Source organism: Acanthaster planci, linkage group LG11, assembly GCF_054643075.1.
Source record: "Acanthaster planci isolate LZ-2023a linkage group LG11, COTS_SCS, whole genome shotgun sequence".
NCBI lineage: Eukaryota > Metazoa > Echinodermata > Asteroidea > Valvatida > Acanthasteridae > Acanthaster > Acanthaster planci.
The window spans coordinates 7,562,742-7,586,216 of record NC_141787.1 but is presented as its reverse complement, the minus strand read 5'-3'; the positions used below and the strand labels follow the sequence as shown (position 1 = coordinate 7,586,216).

At 41.2% G+C, this 23,475-nt stretch overlaps 1 protein-coding gene across 3 annotated transcripts; it reads right to left on the bottom strand.

The window, feature by feature from the left end:
- Positions 1–281: 281 nt before the first annotated feature.
- Positions 282–22,139, bottom strand: LOC147797355 (mucin-4-like). Of its 3 annotated transcripts, none has more exons than XM_087143210.1 (19): positions 22,029–22,139; positions 20,339–20,561; positions 19,498–19,637; positions 18,398–18,574; positions 17,449–17,598; positions 16,368–16,833; positions 15,802–15,990; positions 13,735–13,854; positions 13,305–13,504; positions 12,402–12,489; positions 11,084–11,248; positions 10,273–10,395; positions 9,628–9,879; positions 9,030–9,182; positions 8,025–8,206; positions 6,349–6,541; positions 4,795–5,061; positions 3,607–3,724; positions 282–2,291 (listed from the first exon to the last, which is right to left on the bottom strand). In XM_087143210.1, the coding sequence occupies exons 2-19, from the start codon at positions 20,418–20,420 to the stop codon at positions 2,201–2,203; spliced, it is 3,156 nt and encodes a 1,051-aa protein (XP_086999336.1). In that variant the 5' UTR covers positions 20,421–20,561; positions 22,029–22,139; the 3' UTR covers positions 282–2,200. The 3 variants fall into 3 exon arrangements, with proteins under 3 accessions (XP_086999336.1, XP_086999338.1, XP_086999337.1); XM_087143212.1 differs by lacking the exon at positions 22,029–22,139 and adding an exon at positions 20,784–20,853; XM_087143211.1 differs by lacking the exon at positions 22,029–22,139 and having other exon boundaries at positions 20,339–20,775.
- Positions 22,140–23,475: the final 1,336 nt, after the last annotated feature.

The following is a 23,475-nucleotide window of genomic DNA, read 5'->3' as shown; positions in this document are numbered from 1 at the left end:
ATTTGACACATCCTTTGGAAGTTCGACGTACTGGAAAAATAGAAATGCACTCTTTAAGCATTTTATGTTGTCCATTCTGGAAAACTGAGGGTGCTGCTGCGAAGACGTCACTGAGGGAAGACACTTTTTTAGTTTACATGATTTTCTGTAGAAATTGTGAAACCGAGACTTACCCATGGGTGAAATGCCCCAGAAAGGGTTGCTTGTTGGCTAACATGGCCAAGTACATGTACTTGCTCAACAATACATCCTCAAAAAAGCAAATTTTTGGACAGCAAAAATAAAACAAAATCAAGCATTGTTTTGTGCATAAATCAATGCAATACTCTCCCCCGGATTACATCACAATTTTGTTAACAACTACGCAAATTTGCATGGGCATCAAAATCAACACACCAGAAGAAAAAAATCACAAAAAGGTTAATAGCCGAAAACAAATGGCATTGCATGGACCCTTTAAAGTGCCCGTGCGGACCTCCCAGGACTAACTGCTGTTTTCTGCTTTAAATTATGCTTTACTACGCCAGTTATATTACAAATGATGAAAAAAATGGAATAGAGTTCCGTTAATTATGGTTAATTGCTGTATTTCAAATTGCCCTCCTCAAATTCATGATTTAATTGCGACAAATGGCGGCGCTGTTCATGATGCAGGTTTCAGAACCCACAAATGCTATGTATAGCCTTGTCTCCACACGCACAGCAATCAGTAAACTTACGATGTGGCACGCATGCACGACGTGGCATGCTTGCATGTCGTGGCTGTATCGTGCACTGCTAGACTGATGATTAATCCAATCCCTTGCCGTTTGCGTTTCTCTACAGCTCCTCGTTTCTCAGTCGTTTTTTTATTTATTTTTTTTTTTATTTCTCACGATGGCGAAACATCACATCTGGTTTGAGCAGTCTTTTGAATTTCATGCTTAACGATTCTTGCAGGGTTGCAATTGGCTCGAAACATTCAAGCATGAAGTGGCCGCTGCACAGCCTGGAGCTCGGCGATTGCCCTGTCCACTTTGCCAATGTGAGCCTGACTTTTGCCGTCCAAATTTTCGGATATTTTCCCGTCTTTCGGAAAATTATGCAAATGTTCTATTTGCAAAAACTCCTTATAATTTTTTTCTCATACAATTAAGGCTGTATCTTTTACTGACAGGAAATCTTTTTAGTTAACAGAAATTGAAAGCATGTAGTTCACTTGAAATATTTAAAAATAACAGTAAATACGTAACCATTTGAAAAACATCATAAATTCAATGTTTACCCCATTAATCGTGAATCAAAATGAATAAAAATTATGCGTTTCCCAGCTCATAAAAAATCCCCTTTTGGCCGCTCGAGCTCCCAGGCTGATATGGTGACGTCATCGGCAGAACGTCTACATGAACAGTGTACATGTACATTGCACACAGTACATGCAGTATCGCACGCTTGAAAATAGACCATGTTGTGTTCGATGTAGCTTGGCCTACAAGCAAACACTGTTTCGGCCCAAGGTAGAAAAAAGACACAGTCCTACAGCAGAAAATGCAGGATGTTTTTCTTCGTTTTGGGGTCGCGATTAATGGGGTAAGCATTGAATTTATGATGTTTTTGAAATGGTTACGTATTTATTGTTAGTTTGAAATACTTGAAGTGAACTAAATGTTTTCAATTTCTGTTAACCTTCAAATATATTATCTTCCATTTAAATTAATTAAAAAAACACATTTCACGGGCCCTTTAAAGCCCTATAGGCCTACATGAATTTGAAGAACAGAATTTGCATTCCACCTCGGGCCAGAATCGGAAGCATTCCAAATTCCAATGAGTGTAAAGGCCCAAATTCGAGAATCAGCCCACTTCTTTTGCGGATCGTATAGAGGGCCAAAGTTAAAGGCATATTGGATTGTGTGCCTAGGCGCAAAAAATAAAAACTACCTTTTGGGAGCAAAAATCGGGAAGTTATACAAGTACTGTACTGCTCAAACTTAAGTTGTGTTTTTTTTTCAAGCTCTGGCCTGAAACACAGATTCCTTTTTGCAATGATATTTTATTTTTTCTTGTGGCGTATGTTTTACAAGAATTAATGTAAGTCGAGGGGTCAAGGGGCCTGGGGTACGTGTCTTTCGGGTTCAAGAGAACAACCCTGGAAAATGTGTAGTTGCTGGAGCGCGTAGGCCGATTATCTCTTCGAAATCAATAATAACTACGGTAGCATTCATTTGGAATCATCCTTCCCGCAAGCTGACATCGTCGTTTCGTTCGTTTGCTGTGGCTGGGTGTTACTTTGTTTCTTGTGCTCTTGTTTCCTGCAGATGGTATTTTAAAAATCAGTACAAAATTTATTGTCTGGGTGTAACAAAACATACCCACGTTATTGTTTATATATTACAGCATCAAACAGTCGCAGGTATTCCGAATTCCACGTACTACATCACAACGTTTGAGATGACTTTTGTTTTTCTTTTGTGTCCACTGGACGCCCCCCCGTCGCAATTTTTTCACACATTCAATATTAAATACACATTAAAAAAAATATCATGCTTCTCTGACAGAAGACACATTATAAAAAAATGTCCTCCATAATAAATCTTTAATTGCATGCACATTACTAGCTGTTCGGGAACATCTATTTTTCAGATCTGAGCCCCCGAAGATGTTTTGCTGCCCTTACACGAAAATATCAGGGGGGTTTGGTCGGGGAGGGAGAATACGTGCTGTGCATAACAAAGTACAATTTGTTCATGCTGAAGAGTACATGGAAAGAATGGTAACGTTCCTGTGACTGGTTTAGTTGGCGAGACTGTTGGCCCCTTGATTCAAGATAGCGACCACAACATCTGACAAAACACAATCGGCGTGTTCGATATTGTACTCGTTGAACAAATCTTTAAACAGCCGCCATTTAAATTTGTTGGCAAAGCAACTGACAAAATGCAGTGATTCGTTCGTAACATCACTGTCATTGACATTGCGTGGCCCTTCTCTTTGCTATCCTACATGCACATGCGCACAAGTGGCGCTTGCCGTCGGGCTTATGGGGTATCGAAGTGACTACGTCACACGCACAAGTGTGTGTGTGTATAAAAGGCTACACTTTCTGATTCACATTGAGCACCTTCAGCACGAAAAATATCAAATATTCATAATGTAATTTCTAGTAGATTTAACTTTTCGTGAGTCTTGAATTTTTTCTAAAACTTTCAAAATCCGACGCGAAGTCCCCTATTTAATTGAAACTGACTGGATCGTTGCAATTTAGTGTGTAAAATGCACAGTACATGATTGTATTCTTGTGCTCCTCGTATTGACAACCACGCGCCTTCTGTTACATGCGCACGTTTAAAATTAACATTTTTATACATAAAAATGGAAAAAAAAACAGCCCGGAGATGTTCCACTTTTTGGATCAGCTGAGTGAAGGCAACAAAACATTTTTCTTTGAGCCCGATGACGAGTCAAATTATTCCATCAATTAAGAATTTTTGAAGTCATAAATTTCTTTACAGTGGTCTGGACCAGTGGTGGACCAAAATAAATAACAACACTGATACTTTTTTTTACACATTTGGAAATGACAGATCATTCACTCTAGACTGCAGCACATTTCGTCAAGCTCCTTACCCCTTCTTCATGTTGAAGGAAACTCTGTGATTTCGTTTTATCTTCTTCTGCCAGAACCAGATGACTAATACAAGTAGGCCGGCTGTTGGACATACTAGAACGAAGACGATCGCCCAGACTGAAAAGGGTTGAAGAGAGTCAACTCAACCGGTCATGATACGCCTTCAGGTGGGATAATGGGCCGTACAATCCAAAGGGTTTGGGAGCTTAACCCTAACCCCCTGGGGTGTGTGTAAATTAACATTGAAATTGAAGGATTCGGGACCGTTAAAAGATAGACTATTTCCCTTACGGGCCACACGTCCCGATGGCCTGTACGTCCAACGTGTAGTATTATACGGTGGGGTCCACCAAGTAACCATATAGACCGTGATTCCACTCCTAACGAGATGGTCTTATGTCATGTATACATCTGCAAAGCTGGAAACGTTTTTAAACAGTAAATAGTCAAGAGGCCAGTCCATAATAATTGTAGTGTTTATAGCGGCGGTACGTAGAAGCATGCGCGTGTATCATAGGTAGGGAAAAAGTGAGGGCAATAAAAACGTGTCGCCACACCACTTTGGAGCCAGCCCCTGACCAGAAACCGGAGACATTTTTCGGACTAATGCCTTGCAATCACTTTGACACCAGTTGTGAAAACTTAACAAGCCGTTCTTGTGAAATGCTATTGAAAAAACTTGCACAATCGTTTCCCATTGACTTGCTCAAAGGGGGGCGGGCAAACGCGCATGGGGCTATGACCGTCGAATGGCCATAACGAGACTCTACGTTACATCGAATTGAAACTTCTCAGATATTGGTCTTTACTCGCATGTCATGTATCCACGAGAGTGCGCTTGAGACGGTTGAGTTCTGGGTGCCGCGGAAGGGAAGGCAGAATCCACTTGCCTGGCTGAGATATTGTTAAAAAGCCCGGATCTTTTTGGAAAAATCAAGTTAGGAAACTCACCCATTTCATGTTTTTTTTTTATTATTTTTATTTTATCTTTCTCTCCTGCGCAAAATTATAAATCTTCAACCCTTGAAAAGTCAATAACAGCAGCGGACGTAATTTTAAGTTTCAAATTCAATTTCGAAAAGACAGGGTTTGCGGTGCATGTTAACGTAGACAATTGTTTTCAAACAGAGATGTCCGTGAAAGGGAGCCTGTTTGCAGATTTGAACGGACAAGAATAGTAAACTTACCTGGGAAGGAGGACGATCTCGGACTATTATCGGCAATCGTCACAGAAAACTGGCAGGAGCCTTGGTTGTGAGACGAGTCATTGGCAAAGCAAGTCACTTTGGTGCTGGCGTAAAACACAGTTTCCGTCTTCACAGAGTTGCCCTCACTGTCCTGACAGGTGATTTCAGAGACGGGGCCATCGACAGCGTCGACGGCTTTCAGTTGTGACCATTTGACAGACTGATCCTTGACATTTTGGGGGCAAGTGACCACAGGTCCTTCGCTGTCTGTGACGACGACAAGATTTAAACAATTAAGTAGCAAGTATATAGCGTGCTCGTTTCTAGGGGCTCCAGCAAAGTCCTGGTCACGCCCACGGTCAATCAAGCAACCGCTACCGAGTCTGAGGCCAGTTAGTTGCTTCGAGTCTGACCAAGTCCGACTCTCGAGCCACTTGCCTCATGGTTCATTCAGTATGGAAGCTGATATTAAGGCTCATTTGCGTGTAGACTAAGAGTATGCGCACCGCATACTCAAAAATCATATTTCCTCAGTGTCCGAAAAGTAAATGGCTTTAGGAAATTTTGTATTCCATGTCGAAAGATTGCGGCTTAGGTGAAAGGGAGCAGCGGAAAATGTAGTAAGAGATTTGTTTTGAAACTTATTTCAAAGTACAAATTACATTGTGCCATTCTCCAAATGAAAGATCGTACTCGGAGTATTAAGTAATGTGATGTCCTTCCCATGTGCTATCCAAATCAAAGTCTAGTCATGTCTCTTTAACCATAATTGCATATTGGAAAGAAATTTTCTGACGAATACGGACGTTTCACAATAGTGCGCCTCCAAGAGTTTACAACGCGTTGGCCAATCACAAGACACGGAATAAGTCGACCCAATGCACGTTTGAAAAGGGTCAACAGATTTCGCGCATAGTGAATGGCCAACGCGTTGCAAATTCTTGAAGGCGCGCTATTGTGAATCACCCGTATTGAACATTTTCAGTTTCTGATGAGTGCAATGTTTTATATATACATATTCACATGTATATATAAATATATATATACACGCACACAATCCTTACACAGCTATAAGTGTGGGGTATTTCCTTTGTTCTCGTGTACAAAACTCCCACACAACATGCAACAAATTTCAAATCACTCCAGTTTAAACCAAATTCATTTTTTTGGGTTGAAATTTCGACCGTAGGTCATTTGTATAAAAAAACTTCAATTTGCGACATATTTTTACTTATCAAAAATTTCCCCTTTTTGAGTTATTTCCAAATATCAGTTTCGTGAAATTCTTGTGACCCCACAAGGTAAAAACTGGCCTTGTGGGGTACTTCCCATTGTTCCGGTACCCCACAGGGCCCCATGTATAAACACACACACACACACACAGGCTGCTTGTATAGAGGGTGGATTTGCATGGCTACCATCTTGCAGTTCAGTGCTTTGGTTCCACGGTATATGCACAAAGAACTACCCTTTACGACTACCCTTCAAGATGGCTGTCACGCAAGGTCTCTGTTCGAAATGTTTTGAACCGAACGTGCACATCAATAATCCTACCTTGGCATTCGTAGCCATGACCGCTGTTTTCATCTGCGAAACTCATGCATGTTACTGGAGACGGAGACGCTGGCGGGGGACGGTCCTGGCAAGTCTCACCAGAGCGGCACAGGTTGCCGTCCCAGGCACAGGGGTTGAAGTCCTCCTCGCAAGTTGGTCCTGACCGACCGGCAGGGCAGTTGCACGACACAACCTGAATTGAACAGAAACGGCGCAAACTGATTGCCGTAAAATTGTTATGGACGAGCCCACTCCTGTAAAGTTTAATTACTGTTGTTAAATTAACGTGCAATTTTATTCAGTGCCACTCTTAGTGAGTTACAAGATGTCTCCGGTGTGTAGTTTAAATCACCTTTCCGATTAGATCTTTTACAAAATTAATCGCCACTACTGAAACAAGAAGTTAATCTGTGTCTTATATAAAATACTAAATTTGGCCTATAGGGGCTTTGCGCAGTAGCCATCTTGCGGGAAAGGTCTTTTGTTCCATAGGAAAACGTAATTTCGTTCGGTTGAGCGGGGGAGCGAATTAGAATGAAATTAAGTTTTTAATGTGGAATGTATCACTCCGCGTCGCGGAGGTGTATTGAGCTATGAGTCTCGGGTATAGAAGGTTCTTTCCTCGCTTTGCACCAATGAGGCCCGGGTTCGAGTACCGCTTGGCCCAGGCTTTAAGTGCATTTGGTTTCCAGTCCATATTCGCTCTCGCAGGTTTTCTTCAGGTACTCCGGTTTCCTTCTGCCTCTAAAACTGGACCTTCTTCCTAACTCCGTAACGTGATGCTGATTAATAAAGTGTATGAATAAACGTACAGTTATTGGCGCAAATAGCCTGAGATGCTGAAAGCGCCATTAAAACAAAACAACAATGTGTCATCTGCAGTGCGACAGGCAAACACTTATTTATCATAGCAACTTATTCTTGTTATTTGCAAGGTTTTTTTTCCCATGGTTTTTTTTTTTCCCGCAGGTTTTCCCACTGGATTTTTCCAACTTACAAATAAATACGAACGAAGTTGTGGCGATGATGGAAATAGCCATTGTATTATTTACATGACAGTTATTTATCCCATGCTTTTAATTTACTTGAATGTCATGAACCATCGTGTATACTTTGGTATAGGTATAGTATTAAAACAATAATGATTCCATGTATTCCTTAGTAATCCATCGTAATGTTCCACTGTAACGTCTGGATTGCAAGGACAGTAAATGGTACCAGTCAGTAAGATCTAACGACATAAGATCTTCTAGGTCGCAGAGAACTGTGTTCATAATTCTGAATGAATTAAGTGAAAAGTGATGAATAAAAGGGTGTGCACGCCTGTCGGTCGCCCTACCAAAGTTGTAACCTAAGTGTCATTGACTCATTAAGAATCCTCCTTAATGAATAACCTGTGGAGCAAAAGCACCGGCCTGCAAGATGGCAGCCACGCAAACCTTCTACAGTCTATGTCTACATGTGGTCTAATGCTGGGTTCACTTCCCATTGTCACCAGAACCACGCTTCTACACCATTATTCGGAGTCATTACAGCGCAAGAAATGGTCGAAACGTCACGCTCTATGGGCCTATCTTTTTTGTTAACAGGTTGGGAATATCTGAAATGGTTTTAGATTTTCCCGGTTGCGTTGACTGTACAGAGTATTTCAGACGTCTTTTAAGTACGGATCTTACGGCAAATTTTTCCACCAAGATATTGGTGTCACGCTGTAGTTCGGAGAAGTTGCAATAGTCTGGCTCGCTGCAAGCACATAGCTTGACGACCGGTGTCACAGAGGAACTCAAGGTGCCATCATCAGCAGTGACGGTAATATGGACCTTGTCTAAACTCTTCAATGTCAACTTCAAAAAACCACCTGTAAAGTACATGTACATGTACCACAAACAGGAATCCCCTTAATAACATGCACAACAAACGAGCATATTTAAATTGTTGTCGAAGAGCACAAGGTTACGAAAGTGTAGTGTTAAGGCCATTTCATATTTATCGCGAATGCGAATGCAAATTTGTGACGTCAGATGAAATATTGGTGTTGCAAATTCGTAAAAGTTGAACACGCTTCAACTGGAGCGAAATTTCGCTACAAATTTTTCGTGACGTCAACTTCGCTTTCGCATTCGCCTGCAGTGTGAACCAGCCTTTAGCCATTTCCATCACGAGTGAAAACCGATCCGTAAGCGATTTTGTTGTTCTTTTTAAAGACCAGGTTAAGTTAATCTGATCAGATTGTAAGGTGCCGTTCGAATGGAACATTGCGCATTTTCTCATTCAGTGGCGTAAATCTGTGCCGGAAATTGCGGGGATTGAGAATGGTGAAAGGTGGGGGGATGACTTGCTCGGCCATGAGAATGTTAAAAGTGAGACTCTCTATAGAGGGCAATGCTCCTGACATTGAGAAGGGCACATTTATGACTTTTTAAATTGTTTTCCTTCCTTGAGTAATATTGAAACCATTTTAGGCAATGGAAGTCTGAAAAAAATGTACAATCTGCTTTAATGTTTTGCTCATCACAAAAAAGTGAGGTATGATTCAACAGCTCATCGCCCCTCAAAAAGTGGGGGATATATACCCCACCCCCGTGCTCTTTTTTACATTTACATGCACGTTTATATAATATAGTCAAGATCAGCACAATGAAAGCGCTTTCTCTGTTTATAGCAAGTAGAGTGCATCTCACCATTCGGGACAGACGAATTCTGAATGTCATTGATGAGCACAGTAAAGGTTGGACTGGTACCCTGGTGCAAAGCAGACAACTCAACTGTCAGCGTCTCATTTAGGTACACCTCGAGTACGGAAATGTCTGACGTAATGACTGGTGGGAATGCATCTGCAAAACAACATGTACCAGTTTATACAACGGGTTTTGCCCTTAATAAACACTGTATGCTCAGTGCTTGTCCGAGAACTTGCGAAAAAGAAGTCACAAGCTTACTCGGGTGGGACTGGAAACCACGACCTCCTGCTTACAAGCGCAGACGTCTTAAAATACATCTTGAAAATAGTTTGCGGTACCCGCTGCTTCACCTGTTGATTTACGGTTGTAGGAATGAAGGTACAGAAGATAGTTCCAGATAGGTTGGTGTGGAGGGTTAGGGTAACCAAAGTACCCTGGGCACTGCTTCAAAGCTTTGTTTGTAACATTTCCCATGGTCATGACTTTGAGGAGAGGAAGTCATGGGCGGAGCTGGAACAACGATGGGTGTATCAATTGCCCAGGAAGGATACATGAATTGTTTACGAACAGAAACTACTTTTAAGAATCTGATACCTACGTAACATTGCCTGCATGTGGTAGTCTGTGTCGATCGTTTGCTTGGTGACCAGGCCAAAGTCAGTGCTGTTGGCGACCACACTGTCAAATATGCAGACATTGTCGTTGAAGCACGTCTCTTTGATCTGGGACCCAGCAGCTTGCACGACTCCTTGCATAAGAGCTTCCGGGGGCGGACGGGGAGTTATCGGTCTGTTCATCGTGTCAAAGGTTTCGTCGATCTCATAACTGAACAACGCAACGGGTAACTGCCCTGTGAAATGGGCCAATAGTTTCATTAGTATAAACAGTTCTCATCTCGCATTTTCAATAACCATTTCTGATATAGTTCTATTTGAATACTGGTTTTAATTTCGGGATATAAATCTGTATATTAACAGCTCGATTTCAAACATCTGGGTTTTTTTTCAGTCAGTGTGAGGTAGCTAACAATTTACCAACAATAAATGTTTAAAGAAAAATAAATTTTAAAAATGGCTTTGCTGTCCGACCAACGGCGAAGTTTGGTTTCCGTCTTTCTCCAAAATTTTCTTGTTAATCAAAAAAAAAAAGAAAAGAAAAAAGAGAGTCCGATTACCCACCAACTTAATGCTCGCCTTGTGAAATGAATTCATTTGCACTGAAAATACAATATGACATCACTCACACGTCTGTCCGAAGTCGAAGAAGTCAATATCCAGCAGCGTTCCATTTGGTCCCGATCCGCTTTGCTGATCACTTCCATCCAAACCCTTGCCAAAGTCATTACTGGGATCATCGTCCCAATTGCCTGTGCATGGATCAAACAGGATCGCAGTTATTAACAAAGCAGGTTGGACCAGTTCCAACTGAGAAGTTTTATGAGGGCGCCATGACAATAGCTTGCTCCGACGCCCTCTTGGACTAGTTCGATCAAACACCAATTGATTTCACCTGGTACCGAGGACGTATTTCATAATATACACTACTAGGTAAGCGATGGTGGTTGACAAATTTTTAGGGTGGAATGACTGAAACAAGACGATCGGCTAGATGTTGGGCTAGATTAAGCATACTCGGATCCATTTTAACTTGATCCCCTGAAATAATTCTGATGTTTATTTTCCCCTAAACATGAAACAAATAAGAATGTTGTACGTTTAACTTTAGCATTACTTTCATTTTATACTATACACCCTTCCTTTGCTTCTAAAGATCTTAAAAGCACGTGACATTGTCAAAATACCCAGTTTAAATAATAAAATAGGTCAAAACACACAAAAGCTTCAGCGGATACCTGGACGTGCTGATAATTTCTCTATTAGGTCTACCTTCAACAATCTAACGCCCTAAGCCTCTGCTTTCGGCCACTACTCAGATTCACCCTCATTCAGAGCTTTAGTGTTTCGTTGCAATTTATCCTGATTGCAAAGACCATAAGCCCTTCTTTTCAAAGTGCTACAACTACAGTCTTCATCTATGGACGTGACACTATGTACCTAGAAGTCCAGTGATAGGCGAAGACTTGTAACGCCGCGGCAGCGACAGAACAAGACCACTTGCTCCAGACCGGACTCCTATCGTTACGCTTGATCCATCTGGACAGCTGAACATAACGTGAGTATCATTCAACTGCTTTACCAAGCAAGTATCAACCCAAAAACCTAATCAGCCAAAACAAAAAGCACGTAGGGATTCAATGCAAGTATAATGTGTGCAGAACTGCAAACAAAAGGATGCAAACAAATGTAATGTTTCTGTCACTGAGCGCCATTATTATACTTCCTTGCGCAGTATACAGGCCCATGTGGAACAGTTTTTCAAGATTTAATTCGTGTAGATGGAGGGTCAGACCTTTTCCATGTTGTTTTCCCGTTTTGTATTATGCCGAGCGAACATTGGTTGGTCACACAAAATACCTTTCATTGATGGAACCTCTGTGACAGTTTTGATGGTCCACGTTTGTTTGTTGGGTCAGGAATGTATTTTAGAACAGACTTGGCAAAAGACAAAATTGGACAAGAGCCAGTTAAATACGCAGAAATGCAAGAATGCATTGGCAACACACTGTGTGGAAAAAACTGACGTTGCAACATGCCGAGCGAAAACGAACAAGACAATGGGAGACATTGAGACGTATGGTGGCGGCAGACACAACGGTAGCATTTGGTTGTAGTGGGCATGTGCGTGAAGTTTTAGGCATTCGTTTTAATTCTGAGCATGCGCACAACCGCAGAAAAGGACCGGTTTGTCTGCCGCTCCCATGTGTCTCAAAGTCTTCCTTTACATACAAACGCTAACTGCTATATCTTTTATACTTTGCTATCGAAGATTGTCATTTCCTTTGGTAATATATTATTACAAGTACACAGGCAGCAAGCAAACTTTTCTTGGAAATATTTTTAAAGAACAAATTTCCGGTTCACGATTTTGAAACATGCGATCTCAACAGTCTTCGGGGATTTAAATTGAAAGAGTCTTCACGTCTAAAACAACAGTCAATTCCGAATGATTAAAACAGTGCACTGTACAGTTCACCGTACTCCAAAAAAGACCTCAAATGGTATGCACACATTAAAGAAGAGTTTAATTCTGCCCCCCAAAATGGTTTCAAGAAAACATTGTTGCATGTCCCTTTAAACCTAATCTAAACTCCATTCTTATTTTAGGCTATAGCTTTATTGAATATGTACATGTACATCTGCGTAACAAGATTAACTCCAAGAATAGTCAGAAAAAACATCGAGGAGCAAATGATCACCGTTTCCAAAAGAAAACGGTAACAACTGTCAATAATTTAAAAAGCGACCAATATACCTTCCAACACTTGTTCGGCTGGAACTTTGTTCGCCCCGTTGCGCATGACAATAAAGCCGTTTCTATTGTCGTTCAATCGGAACTCAACCTGCAAGCAAAAACATCCTATGTTAACATCGCTAACTTGTAGGAGTGGGCAACAAGTCATAACTTGGTCACCAACGTAAGCATTTTTATTCACCGACGTTAGCGTAAAGGGTCGTATATCCTCCGCCACTTTGTGGAGAGGGAAAGACTCGTTCCATACGTGAAAGTAACAACTCTACGGGGTTTCATATAGAATTTGCATGACGGGCGATTCACAATAGCGCGCCTCCGAGAGTTTGCAACGTGTTGCCAATCACAAAAACCGAAATCTGTAGACCCTTTCCAAACGTGCAATCGGTCGACAGATTTCACGCGTTGTGATTGCCCAACGCGTTGCAAACTCGTGGAGGCGTATTGTAAAGGAAAGGCGACTGAATAGTAATATATTGAACACCGCACACCTCATTCTATCCCTTTGAAATTCGAAAGGTGAATTTCGTAAAAGAGTAAACTTTTTTCCAACACTTTTTTTGTTTAAACTGGCTGTTCGGTAACTTTAAAGAACAAAATTCTCACAAAAGATAATTGCTATGCCTGAGTTCACCTCAGTGTGGAATCCCTAATGCTGGATTCGGTAGTGGTAATGCTCTTAACTAGAGTCGTTTATTACAGAGATGGTTGCGACATGAGAGTCACCACTGTTGGAAACAAACTGGCGGATGCAAGCGCCAGTATAATAAGCACGGGCACTTTTTGCTCAATAGCTACACACTCCTTATTAAGACCAGCCATTTTGTTTCCAAAATCTGAAGCTAAAGCTACTCTCGCTATGTACAGCTCTGCTCTCGCTTTAAAATGAAGTCTTAAAAAACTTACACTGTCGGACGTTTGCAAAGTCAGGAGAAAGGAAGTGAAATAAGCAGCATTTGACACAAGGGTGGGGTTCGGCCAGTATGACAGGCGAGCGAAGATGTTCGGATCGCTCCCACCAGAAAACAGGACGTACTCCCCTCGCGCGTTGAACGTGTAATCGGCGTTATCAAGGGTTGTGAAATGGCCGTTACCCAAGCACCATGCTGCGGACAAGAAAGGAAGATGCAACTAAATTGTACACTTGATCAAACTAGTAGGTGATAAAAATTCCCTTCTGCATTTTTTTTTGTATTGGAAAGCAATATACCTCTACCGCTAAACCCAAATGTTATGTGTGTCGTCTTGCAAACTGGATTTGGAAATTAATGTCACTGGAAAATTGGATTTCACTCTTGCGTGAAGTATGTGGACACCATTTGGTCAGGCTGCTTACCTAGATTGGGTGGAGTGTAAGAACTACAATTTCTTGGGGGCCGTTTGCTGGTGTAGTTTGCACACAAATCGGACTGCGTAGACGCAATACAGCATTGGTATCTTGGTACTACTTCTCTTTCTGAAAAGAATGTGATGCGTGATGACTCAAACTTAACCTTGTTCCCCATGCATTCAAGATGTGCAACAGAGCGATTGCATCCGCTAAATCACTTGACCTATAGTGGGTATCAACCCCATAGCAACACGTTTTGAATGTTGTTTACAAACAGTACAGCCAAGTTATGGTATAGTACCCAGCACATCGGTAGTCTGAGAACACTACCTACAGTGAGCTTTATTTTCGGTAAATGATGATTATGAAATATACCGCTTTTGTTGGACCTGTGTTTGGGGATACCTTATACCAACTACAGATCACGTGACTCAGCGGGCGCAATCGGTCTATTCACCCACTACTCCCCGTAGTAATGCGTATAGGCCGATGTGTAGTGTCTTAGGTTGTGCTGACGTATTGAAATAGTAAGAAGTGTGTGCTATTTCGACGTAGAAGAGGGTACGTAAGCGGAGTCAGTGAATTACGCCTACTTAGTTGCGTCCTTTTAGTGAAGCTATTGACGGCCATTCAAGGAGGAACACACCTAGACCGCCTACTAATTATTTGGCTGTTGTATTAGAATGACACGTAGGACTTCAGAAGCCACTATAGCTGGCGAGTACACCCATGCCCTATACACTTATGTCAGCTACGGGCAAGTAATTAGCCTTTTGCGAGTTAAATTTAAATAAAATGTAGTAAATTTTAAATGTTCTTTAAATTCACGTGAACACAATTTGAATTCCCCAGACTAATCACGCTGTTGCTATATACCTCGTGATTTGGGGCGAACTTTTGCTTACAGACATATTACAGACGCCTTGCACCAATACACTGTTTTGTTTTCAATGGATAAAAAGGGCACAAACGAACTAGTCCATTCCAGAGATGGTGGTTGCTAGCGCTATGCAAAAGCCTGCCCCGAATGACGAGGTATAGCAACAGTGCAGGTTATGTTTCAGACAGGCGTCCTAGGGTCGCGCCTAACCATGTGGAATTAACAGCGACCCAATTACATTTGGGTTTCAGACAGGGGAATTTAATGCATACATTTACATTGGGTTTGGCCTCTGGAAAGAGCGACGTCTGAAACCAAGTCGTTCTGGTGTCGTTTCGAGCGCCATCGATTATCGATGTTTCGCCTGCTAGCACGCCTGGTCGCTCCTAGTTGTTTCGGACGTCAAACTTTTGTCGTCAGTTCAAAAGTTGCTTTTACTTTGGTTCGGCGCGACTTCAGAACGCCTGTCCGAAACGGGGGTCAGTGTACCAAAATTTATTCAAATTTCACTCGCAAAGGGCCAATCCGGGAACAGCTAGTAGTAGGAAAAATGTCACGTAGAACGACGTACGTCATATCCATATCATAAATATTCTTACTTTATTCTATCATTCTTCTGCGGTTCGCTTCCCAGGTCTCATCAACGTGAATGTGATGTTCTTGATAGAACGAAGAATAAATATTTAGGATATGCATATGACGTATGTCGTTCTACTTGACCTCCTTTTCTGACTACAGTGTATATCAAAGAGGGAAAAAATTGTAATAAACAAGATGACTTATTTTCTGCATTTGTGGACCTCACAGGGGGGATCCATGACTCCGATTGTCTGAATCTTTGTATTTGAAACAAACGCAGTAGCCAAGGAACCCTTAGTTAAACAAAGTAAAACACCTTTAAGTTTGGATTTGTTTTTTGCTCTTCCCGACGTGTATTTTCAACATTGTATACTCAGTGTATGTCCCAAAGGCTTTTTTCACAAGGATTCGGGGGCATACACTGAGTATACAGTGTTAAAAACAACACACAGTGTCTGTCCCGAAGGCTTTTTTCAAAAAAAATTTTGCGGCATACACTGAGTATACAGTGTTAAAAATACACGTTAGGAAGGGCAAGAATCCAAACTTAATTTACATCTCCCCGGCACAAATCCATCTTTTGAAATAAAACATCTTTTAAATCAACGTCTTACCAATCCATGTTGTATACTGAGTTTGCAGTTGGTCATCACTGACAAGATAAAATGGATTGAAGGAATACCGCTCAACTACGCTGCCGTAGATCACGTCATCGGGAAACTGCCTTAGCCCCTCTGAGCTGTTTCTGTAGCAGCACAAAGAACCCGGGGAACCATTCTGACCGAACCTCCGATAGAAGCAACCTTCACAAAGACAAACAATAAACGAAAAACAAGGAACATTTCTCTTAAATTAAACGTTAAATTTTCTTAGAGTTTACAAGGACTTTACCAAAAACCTGTTCCTTAAACAGTTTTTGTAAAGACACTTGCTACAATGTAGATTTGTGAAGTTCTGAAAACGTCAACCCTTCAAAAGGGCATAATATGGAAGCAATAACCCTTTGGAAAAATACATGCACTGAAACATTGACTGAGGGTAACTGATCATTACAATTTCATAAAAATCTGCGCCGCCGTTGCATATAATCACACCATTCAAACCGACACTATGGCAGTGAGGGTAATGTCATCGTTCCATTTTATCTTCGATTGTTTTCGGTTGAAGAATTTTATTTTACCTTCTGGTCGGGCCCAAGGCTCAGCGATGCTTTTCTCAAATGGGAAGTCGGTTGCATTCAAGCTGAAGCGTAATGGCTCGTAGCGGCTATCGTACATAGCCTGGTAGACGCTGCATGGACAGTCCTCGGACATGATGTCTTGAGTAAGCCAGGAAGAAGGGTCTGGCTGTGTGCCTACCCACGTTTTACATTCTTGTTCCGGGTTGGTGTAAGATTCCGAATTCGAATCCAATTGGTAGACCCAAAGACCTAGTTGGCCTGTGTTGCCAGCGTAACTATCCGGTCTCTTGAGGATATCAGGGACTTGGATGTAAGTAGTGTTTCCCTCGGGACACTTGTAGCCAATGACGCTTGAATTATTGGTCAGGACATCGAAATCCCAACCCATGCCTCCAGGAGGATAGTTAAAGACGGTAAACCCATGCCTGCCGTCTGTCGCTACAACAGCTTGAAAAGTGTTGGTTGACTGGTGAAAAAGATGAGCCATTCTTTAGAAAGTAGGCCGTACTTTCAAAGTGTTAGCTCACAACTTATGTAAATGCAGACGTGGGGCGATTTTGTGGCTTATGGCGCGTACTTCGCCATTGTTGAACACGTTTCACCTACAGCAAATTTCGCCGCGAAGTTTCCGACGTTGAGTTCACGGCGGCCTTTTCTCGACTGAGAATCACTCAGAGCCACAGTAATCAATTTCAACTTAATTTTCACTGTCAGTGCTTCTTCTAGTGATAATCTGGCTTGGGTGACAACCGGCTTTCAGTTTTGATATGGTCAAAAAGAGAGTGCTGCTGTAACTTTTGAGGCAATTTTTAATTTTTTTGTTGTTGTATGCAGAATAAAACAATTTGTTGAAGAGGCTGTTTTGACCGGTGTTTCCTTTTACGTATATTTAACGGACTTAACACAAACGTTTTGCGCGATCCTTAAACCAGCAAGAAGAGGGTACGTTGCAGTCAAAAACAAAGTGGACACTTTCAGAAGTTTATAATAAGTGCGCAAAATACAAACAACCAAACCAAAATAAACAGCTAACCCACTCACGAGAAGTGCGTGTATCTTAAACACAAACTCCAGTACTCACGCTGAAAGAGCCACTGGGTTGCACTCTATCCCACGTGATCAGAAGCATCCAATCCACGCTGAAGTTTAACTCGTGCGCGTTGGGAATTATTTCAGTCGTCATATTCAGCATTGAAGACACCTTCGGACTGGTGTCAGACTTGTCATACACCTATTTAAATCAGTAGAAAAAAAGCAACTGATGAAGTATTTCTGTCAGTTTACTGGAGTAAATTGTAGGAAACAATAAACAAAGTTTTTGTCACACTCTGCAGACAATCTGCAGGTTCTATCGCAGACAACTCGCCATTCCACCGAGTGGTTAATGTTCCGCCATCAGTGTTTTTTTTTTTTCAATTTTATCGTACGGCTTTTTGCGCAAATAAAATGCTTGCAATTGCGCTTGAGTTTGAACAGTCGCCCGAGGTTGGATATTTCTAAAATTCGGGGTTTGCAAAAGCGAAATAGATTGCCTCTGATAATACAAGAGCATTCCATAAATGTCGTTCTTGAAGCTCCTTAGGGGAAATTGTTTGTGCTCAAAAATCATCTGGCCTGAAGTGAAGTTTTAACTAACAACGCCCCTAACCATCCAATTTCCTTCCTAACTAAACAGCGATTTACACATAACATTGTGATGTTCTGAAGCATATGATACTATCAGGCTTATTAATACAGTTCAACCATTGCTGTTATTATCAGTAAAAGTGAGCATCCACATGCAAAGTTCCAGGGTTTACCAGTGGTAAGAAATTAGCTCCAACCATAAAGGAGATGTAAGGCCCACGACCCCCCCCCAATCACCCTGCCAAGAAACAGTACTACCAACGGTCAAGTGTTCTTTGATAAAAACTTTATTCAATCAACGGTATAAGTTTTGAAAGTATTTAAAATATCGTGGAAAATTCTGAGTTTTTTTTTCACACGTAACCCAGAAGAATGAGGTAATTAAAAGAAGAAAGGTGTTTTACCTGGTAGTACACGTTGCTCTCAAAAGAGAAGTGACTGGCATTCACATCACTGAAGAAGGGAGCGATGAACACTCTATCATTTGAAAAGGTGTCGCTGAAAGTATTTCCAGTGGGGCGTGGATAGCTGTGCTTTTCCACTTGACCGTTGTACATCATTATCAAACCATTATCCGTAAACTACAGAGACAATAATCAAAAGTCGATCAACCGAGGTGTTCCTTCATTTCGAAATGTTGTATACCATTTTCAAAATTTTAGAAAACTTAGCCACGTCCGCAAAGGCTTCAAGAGCTATGCAGCTATAGGTCTAATCTCGACACGTCTCCGCCTACTTCCAATGGAGCGAAGACCTAGACCTAAGTATCGACAACAGATTTGGATGTAGCCTTATTTTTTACCTTGATTTACAAAAGTTAAGAACCAGATGACTGTGTTCTGCCGTGTTGACTTGGACTTCGGCTAAAAGACTGACTCGGCAGGACTCTGACACAAAGTCCACCCAGAAATAACCGGTTTATTGTCCTTAACACTCGATCAACTTAATAGAACACGTACAAAAAAGGAAAACTGTAAACAATAAATCCGTACTGTATCCAAATTGACTACGGGAATTTCTTCCCGAATTCCATTCACTCTGACTCATGCCTTACTATGCCCAATTTGTTTCAGTCAACTCCTCTACTTTTCGAAGTTTTCAAGTATACCTGTAGTTTTGATTCCTGGTGAAACGTTCGGAATTAAAAAAAAACGCCCCAGGGCCCTTTTAGAACTATTGACACTTGAAATATCAGTTCTAAAACGAAAGTTCTGTATGTTGTGTAGTTCGTATAAGATTGTTCTTTAATCATTTTCAGGAACTCTTGATTGACTCTTGATTGACAGTAAGACTTGGACTTGGTTGACTTCACTACAGCACCGAAGTTCAGATGGTAGATAGGTAATGGTCGCCATTAAAAAATACCCCCCATGAGGCAGATAAATAACCTTTTATCGGTAAAACCGCCATGTGACACAAAGAGGGACTTTGAAGTGGCTGTTTGGGTTCATGGTGGATCAGAGCAAAGTCAAGATTGGATGCACGGACTAAGCGAGGAACTCACGTAGATGCTTCTGTAGAGGGCACCACACCCAGGGAAGGGGTAAGGTGGCAAGATTGTTGGTGACACCAGATCGTTAACGAACCAGCAGCCATCCTCAAACAGGCTGCTGTCCCCTTCTTTCCGTCCAAATGGCAGCAGATCTAAAATTTGGATAGGAGCAAAATACTCTTAATGGTCGCGCACAGCCGCCTACTTGTTAGGGAAAATGTCGTTCAATTCCATGCAGTTTCATACGTAAAGTCTTGAACAACACATGCAATTCTCTCTTTTTTTCTATAACAAACGAAATGATTACAGTATTTATTCTTGCTGTACAATAGAAAGAAAAATCACTCAATTTTTTTGGCCACTGTTCAAGAAAAAGTTCATTTGGACTGTAATTTGGTTATTGTTTCTGAATTTAGTCGTATACTGGATTGAATAAAATACACATCCACTAATAAAAAAGAATGAAAATGAAAGCAAAACGCCGTTAAACCTTCTCATTTTCTTTATCATAATTAAATGATAAAACTAAGGGTAAGTGTCAGTTAGATAGATTTAGTTTTTGATTGTCATTTACAACACTGAAAAGTCCTGTATTGTTATTATTTGTATCTTATTTACAAAGATTGATGCGCTTAGCAATACAATTTCATCCCTCGAATAAAATCATCCTGTAGTAGATGAAATTAGCCAGAGTGAGCGAGTGCCAAAACGCCGATCTCAAATTCAGATTTGTAATAGTTGTGTCGACAATCAGTTTCTTTTCAACGGTTTTTATTGCAAACAACATAATTTGAAGCGCTTTTCTGTATCGAAATCCAGACACAACAAACCCACTTGTCCCTTCAGCACCTACCCAAACCGCTGACTGGCGCGACGTTCACAGTCAGAGTCACCACCAATACACGCCATACTATTAAGAGCACGGCGCCGACCATTCTGCCTTATGCGATGTACGTCCTCTCTCGATGCCTCTTGCACGATTCAACACATACAAAGCTCGTCCTTCAATCCACCGAAAACAGAATTACTGTCTCAGGCCGACTGTTCTTCCCTCAACGATGTACATCTCTGGTGATCTGTCACAAAAAGTTTGGCAGAAGAATCAGATAATTTATTCTTGTTCATAGGATGAAGTGTCTCTGTCATCACATTGGAATCATTATTTTGTAAGCCAGGAGCAAAAAATACATGCTCAATTAGTTGAGAAAAAATCACAATGGAGACAGTTTGGTTAAATGTGCACTTCACTCCAACCGAGACTCAAACAACTTGGATTCCAACCGAACAAGGAAACTCACAATCCAGCAGCCTGGAAAAACGAACACATTGCGGTGCATGTTGCATTGCTGTTTATATGCACAAAAGTTGACCTATGATTTTTTCAACATCATCCTTTGTCGATCCACGGAAGAGTAAACACAAACCCACACACACAACTAGGTGTGACGTGTTTACAGCCAAAGCTGGAAAATTACAACACACAGGACGCTTCCCGGGCACAAATACGTCATGAACAGGTGCGTTCGCACCCAATTGTGTTGGTAATTTGTGTCATGCATACATGTACACAGAAACAGTTCACCATCTAAACAATGTAATTCAAACCAGCAAGATCAGTATCGGAAATCACCCTTCCTTTCCTTTAAACAAAATGCATATACGTGCCCTGAAGTACAGAATAATGTGCAAAATATTTATGACAAAGGAGCACTGAATCCATGCAATCAGTCGCACTCCATCTCTTGACATTATTTTAAACAATGTTGAAAATGTTATGCTCCAATAATTTTTTCAGTGGCGGCGTGAATATTGCCAACATAGCACGCATAGCGTGAAACATAAAACTGCTGAATATATTTCTTACAGGGGTTTTTATGGAGACATGCCCCACATATTTGCAAAGGACATCAGCAATGACAGTGACATACACAATAAAGCCAAAAGTGCCACATTTGGGGGGAAGGGAAGTGATTTTAAGTCATTTTAAGCATCATCGTCATTTAATGTCCACAGAGGCTAGCACCGATCATTGATATAGCGTGAAGCAATTTTTATCGATGACTTTGTCATACATGCGGACGCACCACGATTTGCAAGCTCCCGTTGGAGACAATGCCAGTATATACGTGGGCCTATTGAAAAAATAAAACGCTACGTGCAATGCGGGGGGCGGAAGGGCCTTGCTCGTGATGTTCGTGAGTTTGTTTCTGCATGTGTGTGTGTGCGCCTATTCTATTCAATAAAAAGGATGTTCATGAGGAACTGTTTCATTTGAAGATACAATCTCCAGCGTTTCCATTATCTACAACTTGTTTTATTTCTAATATGTGCACCAGCCCTTTGTTTCATAGAGATTCTAGAAAAAGGATTTCCATTTTGGATTCTCGATCCTGCTATGGATCCTGCACGCGAACACGTTTTTAATGCACACGCTGCGCCGTGATCACCTCAGATTAACACCTCTAAAATCCACGCATAACAACAATTTATCCTCTAAAATTCCCACTTTCGACAATGAGTAAATGCATGTGTAAAGGCCTCACCTTCAGACTGTAGTCGTTTCAACGAAATCCTTCCTTTTAACATGACCGTTTTTCCTCACCGTTATAAAAACAAGTGATGTGTCCCATTCAAATTTTGTCCATTGAGTTTAGTACGCGTATGGTCAAAAAAAAATTCTTTTACGTTCGATCAAACGCGTAGGCCCATTGATCTCCATTGTAGACGAAATAGGACATCGCGCATATTTCGTGCATAAAATGCGCGGCAGAACAATGGCGGCGCTTCAGGAGGGTAATGTGATGCTGTATGTTGTGCATTTCTGGTCAACATAACTTTTTTCTCATGAGATGGTGGCTAAGCCCTCGGCCTCCCTCCCCAAAACAAGCCAAAAATCAGCAGAAAATGCAAAAACATCATGTCCGAAAATAACTGACCATTTTCTTATGAACCCACTCGAAAGCGAGAATGTTAGACTGTTTTTGTGTGTGTTTGTTTTTCATTCATTTTTTTAAACACCTATTGTCTACGGTCTCTCTTTAGCAAATGTTTCTTTTTGGGTCGGTTCAATCCTGATTTGTTCAGTGTGTAAAACTTTGAGAATTTCACCAGGACATGCAATAGGTCTTGTCAGTAAATAGGATGTCCAAACTGTCCATGCGTTTGTCCGTCTGGTTTCCATGAACCAACACTGAAAAAAAATTATCAATGAAATGATTTTAATGTTACACACTCTCGGGAAAAAGTGCACTTAATGAAAAGTAATTCATATATTGAGTACATTTTATTGAAAACCGATATGCTGCATGCGGAAGTGTGAGAATCGTTTCTGTGAGCACAAAGTGAGCGCAGCTTTAAATGAGCGACTAAGCCAACTTACTGCCGTTTTTAAAACAGACACCTATAAATCAGATTTAAAAAGTTGAGTTCACAACCTGCCTTAAAGATTTACATTTAACAGCTACTTTCCGGCATAAAAAAGTCATTTTTAACAGAAAACGAATAATTTTGTTATGTAGACCAAGTTTTTTTCATTGCGTTGAAGGCTTTGAATCCCCTTCATTCAACAGAAACGTCAGCACTCTGTTTCTCACTTTGGTTTCATCTTTGCCCCGAAGAAGAATGCTGTCACTCATATCACATCGTCCGTCACACGATTTGGGAAGAATAAAGGGTGTGTAAGGAAATGTCATAGCCTGGAGATTTTCAGACAAAACATGACAAATTGTACGTGCAGTTAACCGTATTTCTATCAGAACAATTGGCCAGATGATGTAGCCCGGGCAGTTCAAACTCCTTCTGTGTCCTTCCTCCATGGTACAACCAAGATTGTTGAGATGAATTGATTGGAATAACTTTGTACCTGCTTTATCGCCACTTTGACCATAATGTTCCTTATCTACATTTGCGTAACCCCGCGCTGATCCTTGCTCATAACAATCTATTTTGGAGCCTTCAGGGCGTGTGTAACATTCCGATTCGGTAACCTAC

What these genes read in the sequence shown, in the direction of transcription:
- LOC147797355 (XM_087143210.1), bottom strand. Translation starts at nt 20,420, where the DNA reads ATGGTCGGCGCCGTGCTCTTAATAGTATGGCGTGTATTGGTGGTGACT. An exon ending in CCCTCTACAGAAGCATCTAC is followed by an intron (nt 18,575 to 19,497) that starts GTGAGTTCCTCG and finishes TTGTCTCTGTAG; the next exon opens with TTTACGGATAATGGTTTGAT. An exon ending in GCCTATCACTGGACTTCTAG is followed by an intron (nt 10,396 to 11,083) that starts GTACATAGTGTC and finishes ATCCATGCACAG; the next exon opens with GCAATTGGGACGATGATCCC.